This window comes from Cygnus olor, chromosome 11 (genome assembly GCF_009769625.2).
Source record: "Cygnus olor isolate bCygOlo1 chromosome 11, bCygOlo1.pri.v2, whole genome shotgun sequence".
Lineage (NCBI taxonomy): Eukaryota > Metazoa > Chordata > Aves > Anseriformes > Anatidae > Cygnus > Cygnus olor.
The window spans coordinates 16,120,918-16,141,718 of record NC_049179.1 but is presented as its reverse complement, the minus strand read 5'-3'; the positions used below and the strand labels follow the sequence as shown (position 1 = coordinate 16,141,718).

The 20,801-nt window shown below is 38.3% G+C and overlaps 1 protein-coding gene and 1 long non-coding RNA gene across 9 annotated transcripts in view; one reads left to right on the top strand and one right to left on the bottom strand.

The window, feature by feature from the left end:
- MCTP2 (multiple C2 and transmembrane domain containing 2) overlaps window positions 1-20,801 on the bottom strand; it is a 124,716-nt gene that overhangs the window by 30,368 nt on the left and 73,547 nt on the right. For all 7 annotated transcript variants that reach the window (XM_040569825.1, XM_040569823.1, XM_040569822.1 and 4 more), the window contains 3 exons: window positions 18,538-18,639; window positions 17,471-17,545; window positions 16,547-16,666 (listed from right to left, as the gene is read on the bottom strand). In XM_040569825.1, the coding sequence (XP_040425759.1) occupies window positions 16,547-16,666; window positions 17,471-17,545; window positions 18,538-18,639 (297 nt within the window). The remainder of the gene's footprint in view (window positions 1-16,546; window positions 16,667-17,470; window positions 17,546-18,537; window positions 18,640-20,801) is intronic.
- The window catches only part of LOC121075984, a 29,815-nt gene continuing 18,376 nt past the window's right edge, over window positions 9,363-20,801 (top strand). For both annotated transcript variants that reach the window (XR_005823293.1, XR_005823294.1), the window contains exon 1: window positions 9,363-10,770. This is a non-coding gene — a long non-coding RNA (uncharacterized LOC121075984). The remainder of the gene's footprint in view (window positions 10,771-20,801) is intronic.

Below are 20,801 nucleotides of genomic sequence, written 5' to 3'. Positions count from 1 at the left end.
TTCAGGGGGATCTCATTTTCTTTGCTGCTGCAAGGAAGTAGAAACTCATTTGTGTTTTAAATGAAAGCTGTGATTCATGTGCAATCACAGGACTCTAAGAAATGGAGCTGTAAGAAAAGCATGTTATTCTGCAAAAAGTCGCAATGAAATCAGAAGAGTTGACAATATTACGATCTGTTCTCCACCACCCTCTTGGGACACTGTTTTTGGCAACTCAATCAGGGAAGGCTGTGATGCTACATTTAAGGCTACCTGACTGCAAACACTTACGGAATGTCCACACTTGGATACTGAATTATATTACAAAACAAGAACTAAACAAGAAACAACCCCCCCCCCCCCCAAAAAAAAAAAAAAAAGTGGCTTTTCCTTTATTTTGATTATTTTGGTTACATTAATGAGATTAGCCAGCCCAGGAAATTAAAAACAAGATCCTTAGAGACTTTTCTTTAATGAGGGGTCAGGGAAGAGCTGCCGGGTTCAAGTTTATTTCAATGAATGCATCACACCTCTTAAGTTTATATGTAAATGAAAATTTATATATTGCATCGCAGATATTTCAAGACTATCTGTCAAATGTCACCACAAACAATTTTCAACACAAAAAGTTTTATCTGGAATAGGGTTTCAACTTTTTCCTTTAGAACATACGCATTTAAACCCCAAAGCAGAGCAGCCCACCACAAGTCTAATAGGATGCCTCCATACAGTTTTCTTGTGGCTGTACTTGCTCTTTATCCCTAACATCAAAAGAGGTTAATCCAAACAAAAACACCACCACCACCAGTTGTTTTGGGGTTCTATATTTATATATGCACAACAGTTTTACAATAAAAGACTTCACATCTTTTCAGACTGCAGACACTGAAGAAATAGCTGTTTGCTAGCATGCTGACTGGCCTAATTTTTCCCTCATGTTTTTATCTAACGTATTTTACATTTCCTGAGCCAAATAAAATACAGTTAAAGACCCTCAAGCAACAAAGCTTAAAAATTAAGGGAAAAAAATTGCAACAGTTTTCTATCTTTTGGGGTAATCCACTGGGAGTGGGTCACGGGAATAAATCTGCATGTTATTTCTAAAGGGGTAACTATGACAGACAAAGGCAGCGGAGGAAAATCTTACAACAAAGGGGAGGAAGGCATGCCAAACAAAAATATGTTGTTTTATATTGTAGCTAAATTAAATGGTCATTTTTATCTCTAATATTTTGGTTGTGTTTATCAGTAGGGTCATAGTTTCAGAATTGCTCTCATACAGAAAAAGTTATGATCTATTTTCAGGGAAGACAGGCATTATGCAAGTTAAAAGCCTGATCCTATAGTAAATAATTCTTCCAGTAAGTGTCAGAAAAAATATCTGTGCTATTTAAAAGGAGAAAAAAATGTAGGTTAATTTTATTTATCCTGGATAAGGTGAACACCTTAAAAGGGTCATGAAAAAAATTATCATTAGCTAAGCTGATAAATGTCCACTTAGTTTGGAGACATATTTGTTAACATTGTGAGAAACACTAGCAGTAAGGATCAGATGATGACGTAACTGTACAGTAAATGGAAAGAGTATGTGGTGGACGTGTTCTTTAACTTTGGACGATCAACATTGGGTTACAACTGGTAGCGAATGAGATGTTTAAGCAATATGTTTAAATGACTTTAATGACTTCCCTCATTCATGTTCATAGATATGAATGAGTAAAGCAAAAAGGACTCTTAATAAAGCAAGCATATTTAATTAGACTTAATTCAGAATACAGTGGCAGGAGAATCACACAGCGTTTGTTCCCTGGCAATCACCAGATATGGCATGGAGAAAAAATTAGGTTGCAGTAAACCCACATATAGAGGTACTTGTACACAGGAATGTTTCCTAACTGTCTGGCATGCATTTCTCCAAAATCTCCAGTCTTAGCAATGCTTCCAGACTGAAACAGAGCAGAAGGAGCAAAGCATTGGTTTGGGTTTCTTCGTTGTGTTTTTTACTTGTTTGTTTTTGTTTTGTTTTGGGGGGTGTTAAGTAGTTACCAAAAATACTCAAAAAAATTAAAAATCCCACTAAGCCCATAGTAGAAAAACAGAAATCTAAAAACGTCTATAAAGCAATGCAGCAAGATGGCATCCTTTCAGGCAAAGGATTTCAGACAATTCTCTTGTGTGCATACAGGGTTCCCCACCCCAGCCTCCATCAGCCTCCCTGTGCCAGAGCCCTGAAGTACCCTTCATCTACCCGAGACCAATTCTCCACAGTCAAGAGTACAGCAAAAATCATAATCGAATCCCAGTCCTCCCCACATCTCACAAGCACACAATAAATGCTCAGAACAGTCAGAGTGATTCAATGCACTTAAATAATTTTAGCGGGTTCATAATCCGCAGAGAGACAAAATTGCTGCATTACAGAACAAATGTATGAAGATGACTGGGATACTCACCGTAACTATATCCTAAATATGTTGCTACTGTACATTAGCAACAAAGATCCAAAAAAAAAAAAAAATATCCTAAGTATTCACGACATCACCGTGTAATAGAGATTTTCCACTAACGGACCTGTAGCATCTTGATTTCCAAAACACAGAACAATAAAAGAAAAAAAAAGTTGCAAGACCCTTGCAATTTCAGGCAGCTGTTCAGGTAAAACTAAAGCCAGAAGATTGTTTATTTTAATAAAGCTATTATATGTGCAGCTCCAAATTAGGAATGGCAGGAGACCAGGGGATGCCTAAACCATCACCACCTGTTTGCCCTGAAAATCAATTAAAGTCACACTATCACAGCAATCCCTTCTTAGCTAATAAAAGTTATACAGCTTCAACGTGCGACTTTAGGTGCTTTGTGGGAATGTGCCTGAAATCTAAAGCCCTAGTCTTGTGTTACTTTGATAGTAAACACAGCTATGAACTAACCACTGTAAAACTTGCCTTTTTGGGGTTAGAGAAGGTGTTAAGAGAAAAGAGATTCTGAACTGTTGTTTTGATGCAGTGGATTGAACTAATATTCAGTAAATTCTAACAATCCAGCCAAGAACATTATATAGAGTTTTAAATAAGAGAAAACTGAAGTCCTTTATGACACATGCCTGTTCAACATATTCTGTGCTGCAGAACAGATACAACTTTACAAGTTGAAAGCAAGGGCAGTAGAGACATCCCAAGTGTTTTAGTAATTAAACGAATATGCATAATGAACCATATGCCCAAAGGGCCTGTTCTTCATGTGGGCCAGATTTTTGTTTGAATTTTTAATTTTTATATACAGATGAAACATTTCATGTAATATAGCAACATTGCAAAGGAACATGCTATGCAGGAAAAGAAGGAGGAACTACCCATGTGAGAACGATCAGAATACACTTGATGAATTCTGCTCCTCAATTTCCGATTCAGAGCCAAGAGGGCTTTATTCAAAAAAAAAAAATCATTTTCTCCTTTTAACAGCTGTATTAGTCATCTGCTCAGAATCTAGAAAAGATGCATTATATATATTTATATAGGTCATATTTATACATTTTTGTGTGTGAAATGGATTATATATATCAACATATTTAGATGCTACAAGACTAGCAAACCACTGACACTGTCAAATTCTAAAGCCTCCAATCCACCAAAAAAAAAAAAAAACCCACCCTACTGGGTGGTTTTCTGTTTGGCAGGTCCTGTGGTGTTCTGTGAGCTGTGGTAAAACAGGACACGCTCACATCTGTCTGTGAAGCAGGAATGGACATTTTTTAAAAGATGGGTCAAATTCCCCACTTGTTACAACAGTGTTACCCTACTGTGAACATCAGGATACCATGGCCCTGCTGCAGAAATATTAAATGCTCCAAGTTCTCTCAGTGTTGAACCATGTTTCTCCTTCTCTAGTAACATTCACCCTTTTCCATCCCTCACTTAAAGTGCTCCTCTAAGCAAGAGGACACAAACCACTGCAATAGATCAGCCCTTTAACCAGCAACAAAACTACCTGGTGCTTCCAGCTAATTTTTAAATAACTAGATTGCAGAGTAATAACAACTATAAGCTGCCTCTTTTAAGTAGCTTTGATCCATCAGACAAATCTCTATTTTGCTTTGTAAAACCAGCACTGGGGTCTTGTCAGTGTGGACATGCTGGTTAAGGAGCAGAAAAGCTTTTCTGCAGGAGCTTTAGTGCTTTACTTGTTATTTATTTATTTTATATGTGACTTGGGCTCTACAGACCAAGGGAAATCAAAGCCCTTCTTAGATTTTGTTTGGGAAAGGAAAAGTTTTGGATAAATAGCAACGAGTGGCTCACAGTAGCTCAGATTATAGCACTGCGCATCATATAAACAAGCAGCATTAGAGTGGCTGTTCCATGTACTGACTTGGTACCATAGAGATAGAGTGGGGAAGCATCAACCATGCTATAAGAAACACAGTCTGATCTGCTTTGGAATTAAAAGAGTGGCTTTTCGACAAACTCAGCAAGTTAAACTTTTTGTGGGACTTAGGGAGTTCCCATCACCAAATGAAAAAGAATAGCCTGTAAAATCAATCCCGACCCTAATGTTGAAAGTATTCAAAAGCTGAAATAACAAAGTTGTAAATAATTGCATTCGTTGTTCTCAGTCCTAATTCAGGGTTTATGCTTTTGACGCTGCCTGGTTTATGTGATCTAGTGGTCTCCGTGGAAAGACAGATAAACTTCAACGGCTGTCAGAAGACAAAAATTGACATGGAGCGTCACCTTTCCCGACTGTTTGAATCCTTTAAGGAAGTGTTGGAGCAATTAGAGAGGGAGTCTAATCTTTGCAGAGTGCATTAACACTCTCCGACCTCCCAGACAATAGATCAGACCTCAGACACATAATGCTTCCCTAAGGCTTTTTAACCAGAGCATTTGATCTCATAGTCACTCCGTATGTGCTACTATAGGTATCAGTGTATAAGACAGTGTGCGTTGGGCACTAAAGGACCACTATCTGTACCAGTATTCACACAGATTTTAAAATAGCAGAAAAGCCATTGCAGTGCATGCTGTTACAGAGCTACTGCTTTCCAGGGAAAGAAAAGAAAAGGAAAAAATAAAATAAAACCCAGAGTAGCTCTGCAAAATGTCTTCATTTTTAATAATCTCATATTTCCTTTCTGTCAACACTGTTTACTTCCCAGTTTTGGAATATAAATCTATTTTTAAAAGGCATAGATTAGTTCGTTATTCATAGAAACAGTTATCTGATAATAATTTCAAAATACTTTATTTCTTAACCCCTATGGAGGGACTTGAGGGAAAGGGAATTAGGAAGACAGGTCTAGTTTATTAAGGAAATTGAAATACATCATTGCAAATAATTTTCCCAAATGTGCACTAGAAAGTATCTGGGGGAGTTTTCTTAACTGCTAGAACAAGTCACCATCTAATTCCTGATGGGCATGTTCTCTGAAAAAAGAATGCTAATATTACTGTATCAATTATATATTTCTCATTTAATATTCTAAACATTTTAAGAAAAGTTGCTCAGTGTATTTTTTTTTAATTGAATTGGACTTCCTTGCCATTATGTTCTGACAGAGGCCATGTCTGAACACTCACATGGACAATTCATAATGAGATTTTAAGACCAGCTAGCTGGATTCCCACCCACTGCTAAATAACGAGCACTGCAGTCTCACTAAGCACTTTTTCCCCCCCCCATGCGATATATTTGGGGTACAATGCTAGCTAACAACACTTTATATTAATCTACTAATACTTTGCATTAGCTGCAGGATTTTGTTTTACTTTTCTAGAACTACAAAAAGTGGCTTTTGTGAAGTACTTGCATTGCAAATATTTGTTGCTGCTCTTTAAATGTGTATCTCAAATTTGTCAAACCAAGTGCATCAAAAATGACAAAAAGGTCACATATACCTAGTATATTTAAAAACAAACAAGCCTTCAAAGTCAAAGTGTAATGCAGTTATTTCTAATCTGAACAAACAATAGACTGCATCTAATGAAAGTTGACAATTGGCTCTGATACAAAGCTGTGCAGCTCCTCTATTCCATTAAAAGATGAAAGCTGAAGGAAAGTACAGAAGACAGCAACTTCTCTCAAAATGCAAGTAGAAAGTTCTGAATCTCAACTAGCAGAGCACATGAAGGCTGCTTTGTTATTTTTATATATGTATTTTTTTGTGGACACTTCTGCTCACGTCACACTCATCTCTCATTAAACGTGCTAGCTTTCCGTGGGTAAAGTTAAGGCTCAAATAAATCAAGATATTAGACAAGTACAAAACACTACATGTCTTACATATTTATTAACACTTCTCAAAATTGCAGCACTGCCTTTTAAACAAAAAAGCACCTGAAACCAAGCTAAGCTTGAATAAAATGTAGATTGACGATTAAGACTAATATATTTAATTTTAATGAAGCGGTGGGGAGAGAGATCAAATCTCAGGGATGCTACTGGTGCCATTGTAATCCTTTACTGTGGCAGTAGTCAAATTTATTAACAATCAATAGAACAGACTTTTTAAATCAGATTTCTGGGATTTTGCAGTTAGACCAGTGCTCCTGCTTTATTCCCCAGTGAATGCTAAAAAACAGAAGAATTATTCTGTTGTGGGGTACTTTTATTACTACTGCTATCCTTAAACAACCTTATGTCCAACACCCGAGAACTTCCCAGATGCTTAAGACTAACCTCTGAGTCAAATCAATTATTAGTTGCTAGTGCAGGAAAGTAAAACAAAAAACAGGCTTCTTTAAAAAAAGAAAAAAGTCTTTGCTCTGTAGTTTCTATACTAATCCTCTTTTATTTCAGATCTTGCAAAGGATCCAATTCTTTCTCATTTGAAAAAAAAAAAAAAAAGTAGTAGAATGCTTTAAGAGAAACCCCTCAAGGTGCATCTGTCTCCATCATAAAAGCCAAAATGTTGCGTTACCTTCAAATATGAAATTTCTTCCAGTTGTCAACATTTCTGCAACTAGTGTTAGATTAGCGCTGAGAGAACTGGTGAATTAAATTAAAAATAAAATAGTTCAAGCAAGAAAAAGAAAACCTGCCAGAAAAATCTGACAAAAGCATGAATGTCAGAGCTGGCTCATTCATGAGAGACCATCGCCACCTACAGGATTTTTCTTCCTCTTCTGAAAACCTGCCAGTCATATTCAAGCAGGATTTGCTCCACAGAGGATAGAAATTTTTAACCAATGTTAAATAACAGAGGTTTGCTGAAGTAAATGGACTTGCAGTGACTCAAACCACCTACAGACATGTCTCGACTTATTCCCTCGCTTTAAAAGGATAATAATTGCGTATTTCCAGGAAATGCGCTGTTTTAAGTTAACATGTGTTATAAATAAAGGATTTGTCTTTTTCAAAGAAAAAGATGAAGAAAAACCACAAAGTATTGATAGGGTTGCTCCACTGATAACAGAGAGGGTAATAGTCAATGCCTAAAATCTTTCTGTAAAACTGAGTGTTTTAAGTACTTTCTAAGAGATGCCAGCTCAAAGTAATGTGAATGAAATAAAACCAAGCAGATCTGGACCGAAGGAGAATCAGTACACTTGGGTTCTTGGAGGGGGCGGCACATTAAAAAAGCAAAAGAATTTTAACTTCTAATGAAAATTTCATTTCCTAATAGATACCACAGACTTCCTACCTTTTTTTTTTCCCTACCACTTTCTGACAAGAAACAAGAACAGTAATTGCTTGGGCTGAGCTGAATACCTTTTCCCCGTGCGGTTTTCATACTGCACATCCATGCCAAACTTTGGGAATTTTACACAAAACCTTCTGAAATTCTGTTATCTCCAGTAGCAGTGAGCAAGTAGTTTCTCTGTCTCTCTCACTGCTGTTTAATATGAATCTTGCCCATATGTAGTCCTCATTAAACTTGAAATACTAATTTCACTTTCATTTAAATAATTTCTAACCTGTGAATAAAGTGAGCTTTCAGGAAAGGCAACAGGCAAATTGGGAAAATAACTGACTGGATCCTGATACGCAATATCATGTCTTTAGGACCAGATAAACTGGCAAATGGTAACAAATTCCTGTAGTTTGTCCCATTAATTAATTGATAGGAATTACAAATTACTGCTTTCTCACAAATTTGGAAATGTTAGACATTTAATTTGAAGTTCCTCTAAAGAAGCTAAAACAGTAAAAAAAACTACAAAAGAGAAAAGCCAACTTTTAGGCATTATGCATTTGAGTCTTTGGCAGATCTTTTGCAGCAAATTCCTAATATTGGGTTGGAGATTTGTAACATAGCAATAAGAATCAGGACCAAAAAAACCCTTTGGCACGTGAAAGTTTTGCAAATCTATTGAGAGTAACAGAGCCCATGACACCTTTTTGGATAGCAAATCTGATCTTTATAAAATAGCGTTTTCGTTTTTGCTTTTTGTTGTGTTTTTTTTTTTTTTTTTTTTTTTTTAAGGACAAAAAAAAACAGAGCAAAAGGCTAATCTCTATCTAGACTCCTAAGTAGGAAAACACAATGTATCTGCTAACGTGAGGTTTAAAACAGGAGTTCAGCAACGCTGAATATACAAATAAAACTAATAACAAGCGAGAGTACAATTTTACCCTGCCAGACAAAGCAAAATAAAAGATATACAAAAATACATACTAAACGTACAAAACAATATAAGAGCAACAAAAATCTAACAAAACTTCAGAACTTTAAAAGACACAAGACTTTTTTAATATATAAAGAAAGGGCTTCATAAATCAAACAGCTAAAGTACAATACAATATAGCAAACACCAGCCAGACCACAAAGAGGGTTCTCTCTTCATAAACATCAGATCAGGCTGCTAAAATTATTACCAAAGCTCTCTTGTAACTGTCACCTGTGGTGGGTATAATTACAGGCTACTGCTGCAAGCACGCCCACGTCATATGGCAATAAAAGGACCTACAGCTTGCCAAGACCAGGCAGACAATGGAGAACATACACCACCTGACGAGAGCCCAAAAAGATCAGCCAGGGAGACTAATAAAAATGACAGCTTAGAAACAAATGACAAAGCTTCAGCCACAAAAAAGGCAATATCAAATTAGCTGGAAACGCAAGCGCCGAGCAGAGTTCTCCAACAGGTCACAACTCGAGCAGAAAGCCAGTCAGAATTGTTTTCAGATGCATTTAGTTCAGGTTTTAGCTATAAAGGGCCATTTTTCTTTTTTTCTTTTTTTATTAAACAAAAATGTTTGCTCATTTGGGGTTGGATTTGTGAGCTGTCATTAGCCAAACAGATTAAAACTATATATGTATATACACAAACACTTTTATATACATATACTACATATGTGTGTGTGTATATATATATATATATTTATAATCCAGGTCTAGAGACAGATAGCTAGATAGATATTTGTATGTTAATACAGGCACCTTCTAGGTGCTACTTAAGGATATATCTGTACACTATAAGAAAGCTAAATTTCTTACTCGTTACCTTAATTCTTTACTGGATGCCTGCATACACATTCCTGCTGACCAACTGTACAAACGCTCCTCTTCTGGCAGAACTGGGCTTTTACCTGAACGCTCCAGGACACACACAACTGACGTATTATAAGGCTTTATTCATCAAGTAAAAACAATGCAAAGCAATTACAGAAAGAGTGAGAGGCAGTGGTTTGGGGGTCTTGTTACCAGGGCTGAGGGAATTGCTCCTATGTGATGCATTCACAGCACAGAAAGCACTGCTATCGAAGATCCTCAACCCCAAAAGCAAGGGATTTGCTTTACAGGGTGCCTTGTTAAGCAGGCCCAGAGGAAAAAAATATTATTCCTCAGATGCAAAACGTCTGTTGTTGTTTTTGTTTTGTTCTGGAACGTTTCACTAGTAAAAAGCAAATCCTTGAACTCCTGAGCTAGAAACGTAAGACCACCTAGCCTTTTTAGAGTGAAAAAAGGATCTGGGTATCAGTCACTGCTATGCTCCATCTCACCCTGGCTCCAAAGCTTCAAACTTTGTTTTTTCAGCCTTGTTTATAGTGTTGTCAAGCTTCTAAGTGGCTATTTCCCTATTAACTTTGTCCTTGTTTGTTCTTGCATTTTTTAAAGAGCTGGAAATAACGTGTTTACTTTACTGTGTGTCTCTCAGCATCATCAATATTACTGTTGCTATTCCAGGAATTTTAACTGCTGCAGCAAAGCAAAGCCCAGGATCTCAAGCTTAAATCATATTCCCCTCAACCACAAAAGAATAATACTGGAAATGTAAAATTGCTGGGAGAAGGGCAAAACCATCTCCTTTAATTGCCCAGAGAAGCCTGTTTCTCATCCGAGCAGTTACTTGCATGTGTCAGGTAACGTGCTCAGAACAGCTTTGCATGCACAATGTTGAATTTTCACAGGCAGTGGCATGAGCAACGTGGAGGAAGCAGGATGTAAACGTTTCCTCTGTCATTAGAAAAATGCTTTTACAGGGATATAATAGCTTGAAATAAAAACATACCTCTGATCCAGCCTTTTCACGGGAGTTCAAGACAATAATTTTAAAGATGTGACTTTGCCAGGGATTTACAGAGGCAAAGAGCAGAGGAAATGTTAGGGACTCTGAAGAGTTAGTTACTAGGCCAAATTCTCAAAACACTGCCTCTGACTGCTCTTCCAGTGCTAGCTCTAGTCTAGATTTTTTTTTTTTTTTTTTTTTTGCATCAGTGTTATTTCTCAGCTTTCCTATTTAAAAAGGGACTGCATTCATCTCTTTTCCGATTGCTTCTTTAAAACTGCAGCAAAGCACAAGCTGCAAATGGGCTGAGAAAAGCCCACAGCAAAAGCTCTACAGTAAAGCAGAAGTGAGGACCATCTCTTTTGCATTACTACTTTTCTTTTACTTTTTTTTTTTTTAAGCTTTTTCTTTTTCCAAGTTCCCTATTCAGTGCTTGAAGAATACTCATTCTTCTCTCTTTAGGATTACATCTATTCATTTTATTTAGCTTTTTAATGTGGAGACATTTTAATCTACCATTACTTTAATGCTGTTCCCAACTAGTTTGGGAACAATGATATATATATCATCTTCAGCTATGAGGATAAAAAAAGGAGAAATAAAGACTATACCCTTCTCATCAGTTACACATGTAGTAATGGTGGGGCGGTTTGTGCTTTGTATCAGAGAACTGCTTGTTCAAAATTCACAGGGCAAATAAGAAGAAATACAGAAGCTCATGTGAGAGAGCATCTTCCTCCCTCTCCTTGTAGGGGAAATGTTACCATCTACTGGTAATTCAGAAGTAAAGTCTCACTGAAACTTATCTTCTATCCCTCTGCTTGATTGGCGACTCGCTCTCTATCCTAAATTGTTTGGATTTCATTGTTCTCATTTCTCCATTGATTTCACATGTTCCCTGTAAAACTTTTGCCCCAAACACTTCCTTTTATTGATCTAAAACTCCCTTCCCACCAAAAAAAAAAAAAAGAATAAATAAATAAAATACCACTGTGTTGCAAAACAACACGAGTTAAACTGGATGTTTTACCAGTATTTTGTTGTCATGGCCAGTGTTGAATTATATTCAGTACAAACAGGGCTGGAACATTTTGCTTTGCTTGGAAAAGTCTAGGCAAAACATGAAGAAGATGCTTGTCCACATGCAGAATGAAAGATTTACTCCATGTTAACTCCAGAAGGCTTAGATTTTGAGTTAAACATCTTTCCTGAGGGGGAAAAAACATTTCCCTCTTACTGATGTGTAATTAGTGATTTTAGAGGACATTGTCAACAAGCTAATGGCCTTTTGTCTTTAAATCATCAGTATAAATACAGCCCAGCTCAACAGGGATTAAAAATTATTCATGTCTAGTAAGATAGTTGGTGTCTCCTCTATGAGATGAGTTCAGCTGGGCTCAGATCCAGCTCTCATATCACAAGCTTAAGTGGCTGCATATTAAATCCTGTAATAAGCAGAGATGCCCAGAAGTTCATGGGCTGCACAGTTCATTGTCTCAACACTCTCTCCCTGCTATCCTAGATTAGGACCAAGGCAAACTGGCAAAGGGCAGCCTCACCCAGCTCACCCCATGACTCCTCACGGCTTCCAGTTCCCACACTTCAGGAGCCCAGCACCAAAAAAGTGAGCATCCTCCAGCTCTTTCAGGATTTACAAAAAGCTTTGGAGCTCTGAACCGGAGAAGGGTGCCAAAATCCCACCTCTGCAGCAAGGAGCTCAAAAGCTTAAGTTTGGGTTTGCTGCTGCATCCACAGCTCCCAGCAGCTCTGCTGAGAGCATCCAGAAGCCCCAGGGCTTCCCTGCTCTTGCATCAGCTGGCTTTTTGGGAAGCCCGAACTGCTCCAAAATAATCCCACGCCTACCACTTTCCTTGCTGCCCACCATTCAATAACTACAGGCAGTTTGACCAGAAACTCCACATTTTGACTACATTATGTTGCATCATCATGTTTTCCTCCTGGTACTAATCCATCTTAGAAGAATTATCAGCCCCCCTGCAATGTCACTGCAAAATAAAATAAATACTGCCCTTGCTGCATTCGCTGTCTGGCTGCCAGCTAGGGCAGAGCCTGAAAAACTGCTTCCACGTGTACCCACCCCGGCAGCAGCCTCGCTTTGCAGAGGCCTGAACCTGATGCAGGGGGACACGCTGCCAATAAAAGTGAAGGATGCTGGCGTGGGTTTGTGTGCAAGGACCCTGAAGCACACCAGCGGCGAGCGCTGCCAGTCACACTGGAGGTGCACTGGTGGCTGGTTTCCCATTGTTTGCCTGATCCTGTCAATGTCTCATGGCCATCATACAAACTTTATAAAAAAAAAAACACGATAGTAAAAATTCCAGTCGATATATCCTTTTAATTTGCACCAGATTATAGATTTTTTTTAATGCAATTACTGTAATTTCATTAAATGACTTAATTACCATTAATGCAGAGGAAAACTGTCAATAGAAGGTATAATTATGCTGTATAAAATCACAAGCACAATGTGCAATGATGCATAATTCCTCATGAAAATCATTCTGTGACTAAAATTAACTTTTAAAATATTTTTAAAATACATATTGTGCAGTAGGAACGATTCAGTTCTTATTATGGACTTAACTTCCACAACCAACTTGGTGAGAGAGGGAGCAGAGCAGGTAGGGAGAGTGCGCATATGGAAGGAAGGAGCAGGAATTCAGCTTAAAAACACGCCGGAAAGGTATTACAAGTTTTCATATGCACGAGAGTGAAAAACAAACAGCTTATTATCACACAGATACACAAGACAACGTGTAAGCAGACGTTCCCTTAGGCACATTTCACCACGCAGCTTTCTGGACACCATTAACATAACATGGAAGCAATGTCTCAGTGAAGAAAGGTGTGACAAAAGGAAGGAGTGATGAGGATGAGGCTAAAACCACAATATTTGCTCTGGAAACTGGGAGCAAGTTGTCCAGGGTAGGATATGGAGATTTTCAGGCGCACAAGAACATCCATAAAGAGATATCTTATGGTATGCTTTTGGGCATGTTCAAAATAAAGCCCTTTTTGAGGGGTATGCTCATAGACTAGAAGGAAGAGAGTACATGGACAAAGACTTAAGATCTCTCCCAGTATAAGAACACTATAAGCAACAATTTCCACACATGCTAATATTCTCAGGTACACACAACGTCTATCAGTGTATCATTTGTGGTGTTGTTTTTTTTTTTGTACCAGAGCAAAAATTAAGTCTACAAGATAAATAATCCAGAAAGCCTACATGTGACTTTCCCCTGACCCACCACGTTTATCCTAGCACTTGTGCAACACAACTCACACTAATCCCTTTGTGCACAGGCCAAGCCTCACTGAAAGTGAATTTTAGCTTTTCTCCTCACATAATTCAACCCTATTTCCAAAACCTCTAAACCTGAAAATGCTGATGAAAAGTATGATTTCATTTCTGTACTGAAAATAAAACAAAACAAAAACCCTGTTCAAGTTCTTCGACTGCCTACTCTCACAAATACAAACTAAAAAAGCAGTGTAGCTTGGGATGAGGCATCTTATAAGGAAAACATGGTGATAGCATTTTTCTCATTCACTTGTGTCCTGTCTGCACTGTCCTGTTTCCTCTCTGTCCTTTTTCTCTTGCGCACCCAGAAGTAGCAGCAAATGTCCTTGTCACACTTGCAAGCTGTCAGCACTAATGGGGAGGGAGGTGCACTGTAATAAAGACTAAAACAGGAAGGTGTAAGAGTCCGCGTCCTTGCCTATTGCAATGCTCTGATGATCTCTTAAAAATATTTTCTTCCATCTGGTGGTGTTTTTAGCTTGATAGCTTAAGAAAATAAGGTTCACATGCGTGAGGAGCTTTGTGCATTTTCCCTGCCTCTGGTTTTGAATGTCAGATACAAGCAAGGACAAATATTGTACAGGCTAAGCTTTTTCAAAGCCAGGTACTGAAGGCATATAGATGTTATTTTCTGGGGAATGATGATTTTAAAACAATCCTATTTTAATACACTTTTATTTGTGGATTACAAGTTCAGGGCAGGGCAGTACAGATGCTGCACCTATCACGCTGTGTACATATTTTCACAATTACGAACACACATACTGGAAATAGTGAGAGATAGAGAATTAGCACTTCATTATAAATGCCTGAGTGGAATTATTTCCATGTGGAAAAAATCAAATACACTTCACTTTTGGTTTGTAGAAGAAATCTGCTCTTATTATTCTTAGTCATGTATTTTTATTCCTGTCCCACTACTGACTTTCTGTAGGAAATCAGGAGCATTATGTTACCCAGTAAAGATGTTAACATCTGTAATTTGTAACCTTCCATCTTTTTGTTCATCTTTGTTTTCACCTGGAATTAATTCCTTTTTCTGTGGACTCACTTGCCCACCTTTTTTTTTTTTTTTTATGCCTCTCTACCACTTACAAACTTTTCCCAAGTTTAGAAAACTGAACTTCAGAGCTATAATTTCACAAGTATTTTGTTTCCTAATTGAGCAAATCTCTTAAGCACGTGCTTAGATTCCTGCTTAATGGTGATGGCAGGATGTTGGCGCTGGGATTTTACATCTCTGCCTCTTTCCAGCACAGTGTGCACAACCGTACAATTCCCTTGTGCACAACCATACAGCTCCCTTGAACAGCCGTACCTGCTTTAGTGAGGTACCAGCGACTCCACTCTCCTACATGCCATACAAAGAGAAGGATTTGAGAGCTGCCAATATTGCAAATAAATATGCATGCACAGCAGCTCCATGTGTTTGAAGAAAACCATCATCTTAAGGCCTAAAGGGCAAGGTGAAGTTGATTTAGGTTTTCTTCCTCTTAGCACTTTCAGTATAACTGTGTGCATCCTACAGTATATCAGTTAGCATCGTTAGCATCTCTGTTCTTCAGTGGAGAAAACACTTTACGGTACTAGTCAGCAGCTCTTGAACCATTAATGCTAGATATGATCTAAATAAGCTTTGAACAAAAGCAGAAAAAATACAGAGAACAGACCTTCTCGTCCTACCTACTCTTACGTGCACGTCATCCCTCTAATCTGCAGGGTGAAAGACAGCTGCTCCATCTTTGCTCTGATTTTCTTTCAATCACTTTACTTATCTGTAGCAAATACACTGTGAAGTGTTTTCCTCAAAAGAGCCTTTAAGTGACTTATAATTCACAGACAGTAAAAGGAGGAGCAATCTTGAAGATGTGGCTGTTATTTTGCTTAATCAACACAAAAAAAAAAAACTTTCTTTTTGCATGCTGGACCACCACAAAATGATTTTCCAACCTTTAATGGCATGCCAAACATTTCAAGCATGAAGAAAATGTCACACCGCAGAATAAAAACCAGGCAAAACCTTTTTGTGCTTGAGTGGATTATGAGAAAACTGCAAATGGTGTGTTTACTACCAAGAGGAAAAAGGAGAAGACTGAAAAGTGGGACAGTCAGGTGAAGAACTTGTTTTTTTGTTCGCAGAGGGGAGATCGCACTGACCAGGCTTTCCCTTTTTTTCTTTTTCTTTTCTTTAAAAGCAACGTATTGTGACGGTCAGGGGAATAAATTTGTAACTGGTGACATCAGGAGAGCTTCTTCTGTGCCACGGGGACATGTAGCATACTCTGTGGTGGCAGCATGCAAAGCAGACACTGATAACCTGTAGCTAAGTGCCTCCCCATTGCAAGGGAAGATGGATAGGAAAACAACCATCAGCTCAGTGCATCACGCAAATCAAAGATATCTCTCTGCAGCTGGTATCCACCCTCTTGGCCACCATCTCCCTCCTTTCCTAACATCCAATTTCCAAGCTCTAAAAAGGTCCAGAACAGTCACATGGTCAAACCTTCACAGGGTGGTGTCACCAAGCACACTGACTCAGGTGTCCTGAGCACAGGTCAGCAAGAGCCTCTGAACCAAGCAAAAAAGCAGACTATTTCTGAGGGTCTAATTTCCATGTCCAGCAGGCCAAATACTGGACTGGCTGCCATTGAAATCTGTATACCCTGCAGCCGTGTAGCTACAAAATACCAATAACAGTAAACGATAAATGGCTTTACGCTGGTGGAGAGGAAGGCACGGCAACACTCGATATCTTATATCACTTAGTCTCATGCAATAAAAGAAGAAATCCACTTACCACAAATGCTATCATGCTCTTTACTGTGGACTCCCAGAGAAAGCAGCTCTGAAGGAATTGTATTGTATTCCATATTGCCATAGTGATTTTTTTCACACGATCAACATTTCTCGATAAGATCTGATAAATATTGAGTGGGAGGAGGGAAGGAGAAGAGGTGTTTAATCAAACACTAATATCCTACAATTGCTTCAGAAACAGGGATAATTTAAGCTACAAATGCATGCCAGGACACATATTACAAATAAAGCTTCTATTTCAGAGACACTCTCCAGCTCCTGTCTGCTTTCTGATTACACCCATACCTTCCAGATTTTCCCTATCCCTCAGGAGAAAAAAAAAAAAAAAAAAAAGCACTCGATGCCAAAACTAAATAGAACAAAATAGAACAGTAACAGAAACCTATCTTTGCTTCCTTTCAATTTTCATAATACAGCAGTGTCTGAGGAGAAGGGCTCAAAAGTATTTAATCCAAACACAGAACCTCTTCTCTATATGTTTTGGATTAGTCCATAGAAATAAATGAGAATTTTACCCTTATTATCGATCACCTTTATTTTAAAAAGGATAATAGCCATCATTCTAGAATCTTATGGATATTTTAACTAGCTAATTTAGACCTAATTTATCCTTCCCAAAGAAAGGAATACAGCTTATGTTTTGCTTTAGGTGCTGTGAACTGTGCAACATCCACAACTATCATTTTCCCTATTCTGAAGCACAAAGCAAAACTACTGATGCAAACTAGATCAGAAAGCAATTCTGCGTTAACACAAACAAGCCTTTAAACATATACAGAAATACACAGAATTTACATGTGTTCAGTGTTTTATGCATAAATAGGTTTTGTTCTTGCAACCATGCTACAGCAACTCAAATCTTTCCAAAACAAACACAAGAGCTTAGCCCAGAGACAATCTTTACCTTCTTAGAAAATTTGCAGTTCTCTTCAGTGAAACGCTTTTCTCGGGGCTTGAATGTTCTAATACTTGCTTTTACCTTAAAAAAAAAAAAAGTCACACTTAAATTCATTATTTCAGGATCTTTCTCTTTTCATCCTGTGCATGATTTATGAGGAGCTGCCAGGTATATACAGTGATACCCTCTGCAACCCTGGCACATATCTATTGGCCTGAAGAGCAGTGACAACACAAACAGTACCCCCAAAGCTGTGATGCCCCTTGACATAGGGGCCCACTCCATCATGCACATGCAATCCTCAACCTATGGGAGTCTGCAAGAGTTCAACTGGGCAAGGTTGAACTCACTTAAGGGGCGTTCAGAAGTGCAGTGAAAGAAACCATGGGGACATCTTACAGAGGAATTGAAATTAATATTTTAAATCCTACACATTCTCTGTAGGTGTAAGAACCTTGAACTTCTCTGCCTGGCACTTGGCAGCAGCCCTGCTCCCCAGATTTTTGTTGACCAGCATCACCGTACCACAGGGCCAGCAAAAGCAGAGCTGCAGTCCAGCCCACAGTGGCCTTAATAAATAGGATTCAATTCAGTAACAGCTGGAGGGCAAAAGCAATTGAGACTGACTCAGCCACCTAAAAAACTAAGTGCAGCATGTATATGCCTCATTAATTTTCCTGTCAACACCCTGGGAAGAGAACATCGTGGGTCAGCTTTTTGGGGAGGAAGTAGGTGTTAAAAGTAACGTATAATAATCTAAACATTAAGCCCTTTTTTGGCTGCTGCAAATGAAGCTCTGGTGCACAGTAATTGACACCTCCTTCCTAAGACGCCTGTGGTCACTCTAAGTCCTAAAGTGCCTCTGAATTGTCCCATCCACCTAGATGGCCTATCACGTTATGATGTGCCAATACCTCCTCACCCATGGTATGAAACAGCCCTCCGTGACCCCCATGCAGTTAGGACGGAACTTTTCCTGCTTGGCTACTGGTTTTAAAGGATCAATTACCAGGTTCACACATTTCCCCATTCCTTACACAAATGATAAGCAAAGAGAAAATATTTTAACTCACAGGATTAAATAGGACATCCAGCTCCAAGTAAATTACTCCTTTTGAAGCACGTTCCAAGTCTTTATTCTTCAGCGTGTAACAACTTTGTTTACCGTTTCTGATCTATAGTTTGGGGGAAGAAAAAGCATCAATATTTTCCCAGCTGTAATTCACAATTTTAAAAGACACTACTAAAAAAGAGAAAAACACTCCAGCACAAAAATCCTCCCCAAACCCTGATAATATACTCAGAGCCTGAAATACAAAATGACCATTGGATTAGAGACCTATAAAATTGCAGATTAAATCTCTTATGGTCCAACTTTAATTTACAGACCTTGTACTTTATAGTAGAGCAGCGCACGCAATAACCAGTTTGAAAATTCTGCCCTGGAAGCCAGTGAGTTGATGGAAAGTAATCAGCCTCCGTTATTACAGGTTGAAAATAGATTTTTTCTTCCAGAGTTCAGAAAGAGCCACAACAACTTGCCTACCTACTGCACGCTCCAGTACATGAACCCGCTTCTTAATGCTTAGTTTATTGCAAGGTTGTCGAATTATTACCCAGGAAACGAACATAATCCAAAGAAATTAATCAACTTAAGTGGAGTGAATGTTTATGTAACAAATGTTCAAAATTAACAAATTCATGTAAAAGACTTCTCTCCCCACCCCACTCCCAAATTTCAATACAATTTCTATGCTCTAATCTGCCGGTTGGCCCTATCATGTTAAATGTCTATAAAAACAACACCACCACCAAAAAAACTCCCCAACCATTTTGTAAACTATTTGGCTCAAATCAAACGCATTCTCTCTTCAAAAAGTGATGGCAGAAATGTATTTATTATACACAGTAGGATATGTATTGATTAAACATTTGGCTTTTTAGGAAGCAGACCAGTTAATTCTAAACAGCAGTAACATAAAAAACTGCAGCTTACCAAAAAGCTACATTCAGGGACTGTAATGATCAAAGATTAAAGATAACGGAGGAAATTTGGGGGCATGAAATTGCAACCATATTTAAAACGGCTATTGCTGCTCTGGCATTTAGAAGAGGTACTCATATAAACCGTGGCAGAAATGAGTAAGGAAAAAAAAAAAGCTATAATGGGAACCAAGTGATTTCACATGACAAGGGAAAGGTCACTTTCCTTCCCAATGTTGCTCCACCCTTTCTGTACCAATTAGCTAGTCAAAGCATAGATGGCTTTCCTGGCTAACGGTTGAAAGGGAAGAGGGCTCTCATAAAGACCAAGTTTGCATCCTCAGCGGTGCCCAAACAGGAACTCCAGCTTTTACTGTGTTCTCATCTAAAGCTTTGCTTAACTGGATGCTGAGAGTTACCCAGCCATTTGTAGGGTCTATTTAATAATAGCAATAATAACAGGCATTGTACTAATCTGATCGTGAACCTCCTCTGCTTTCACTGCAAGAGGACACAAAGGGTTAGAGGCAAAGGATGCTGCCAAGAAAGTAGCAGGCAAAAAATTATTCGGATAACCTGCAGTCTCAAAGCAGCAAATCAGCTGAAGTGCCTAGCCCCATTTTTAGGATAGACAGACATCAGAGGGTTCTCAAGCCAACTACCATATAAAATAGTCTGCCTATCGGAAAGGATTCTACCTCTTCAACAGTTCCCCCATTTCTACACCCAGAAAGAGGGAAAATAGTTTTAAAAGAAAAAAAAAAAGTTGTTTGTAAATTGAAGACTTTGATCAATTTTCCAAACTGAAAATTGGATTTACTGATGTTGGAGATAGTGAGCCAAACAGACTTGGCTTGAGGTCATTATCCCTTTCGTCCAAGGGGATGCCACCAGCATTGTACCCAGCAGTGTTTCTACAGAGATGCAAGTGTCCGGGCACATATCATAATATCATAATTCTGGATTCTCCATACTTATGAATTTGGTGAATGAATATCAGTGTATTTCGATTACAAACATTTCTTACAAGTTTTCATCCTTGCGATGAAATTCTTTTATACCTTAGGAGTAAGAACACGTGGAAATCTGAATATATTTATGTATATCTTTCAAGAGTATAGCCAACCAGGAAAGACATCTCACATGATGCTAAATTCACAGAAAAAAGGAAAAGCCATGCTGTCACTACTGAGAAGGTCTAGCAAAACAGCATTCTGCACTCAAAAAAATGCTTCTGACTTTGGATATTTTTCATTTGCACAACTGGAGCTGAATCAAACATTTTGGGTGGGTCTATAGGTGTGTTCATACAGTAACTTTCAAATCAGCAACAAATTTCCTTCATCATTCTTTG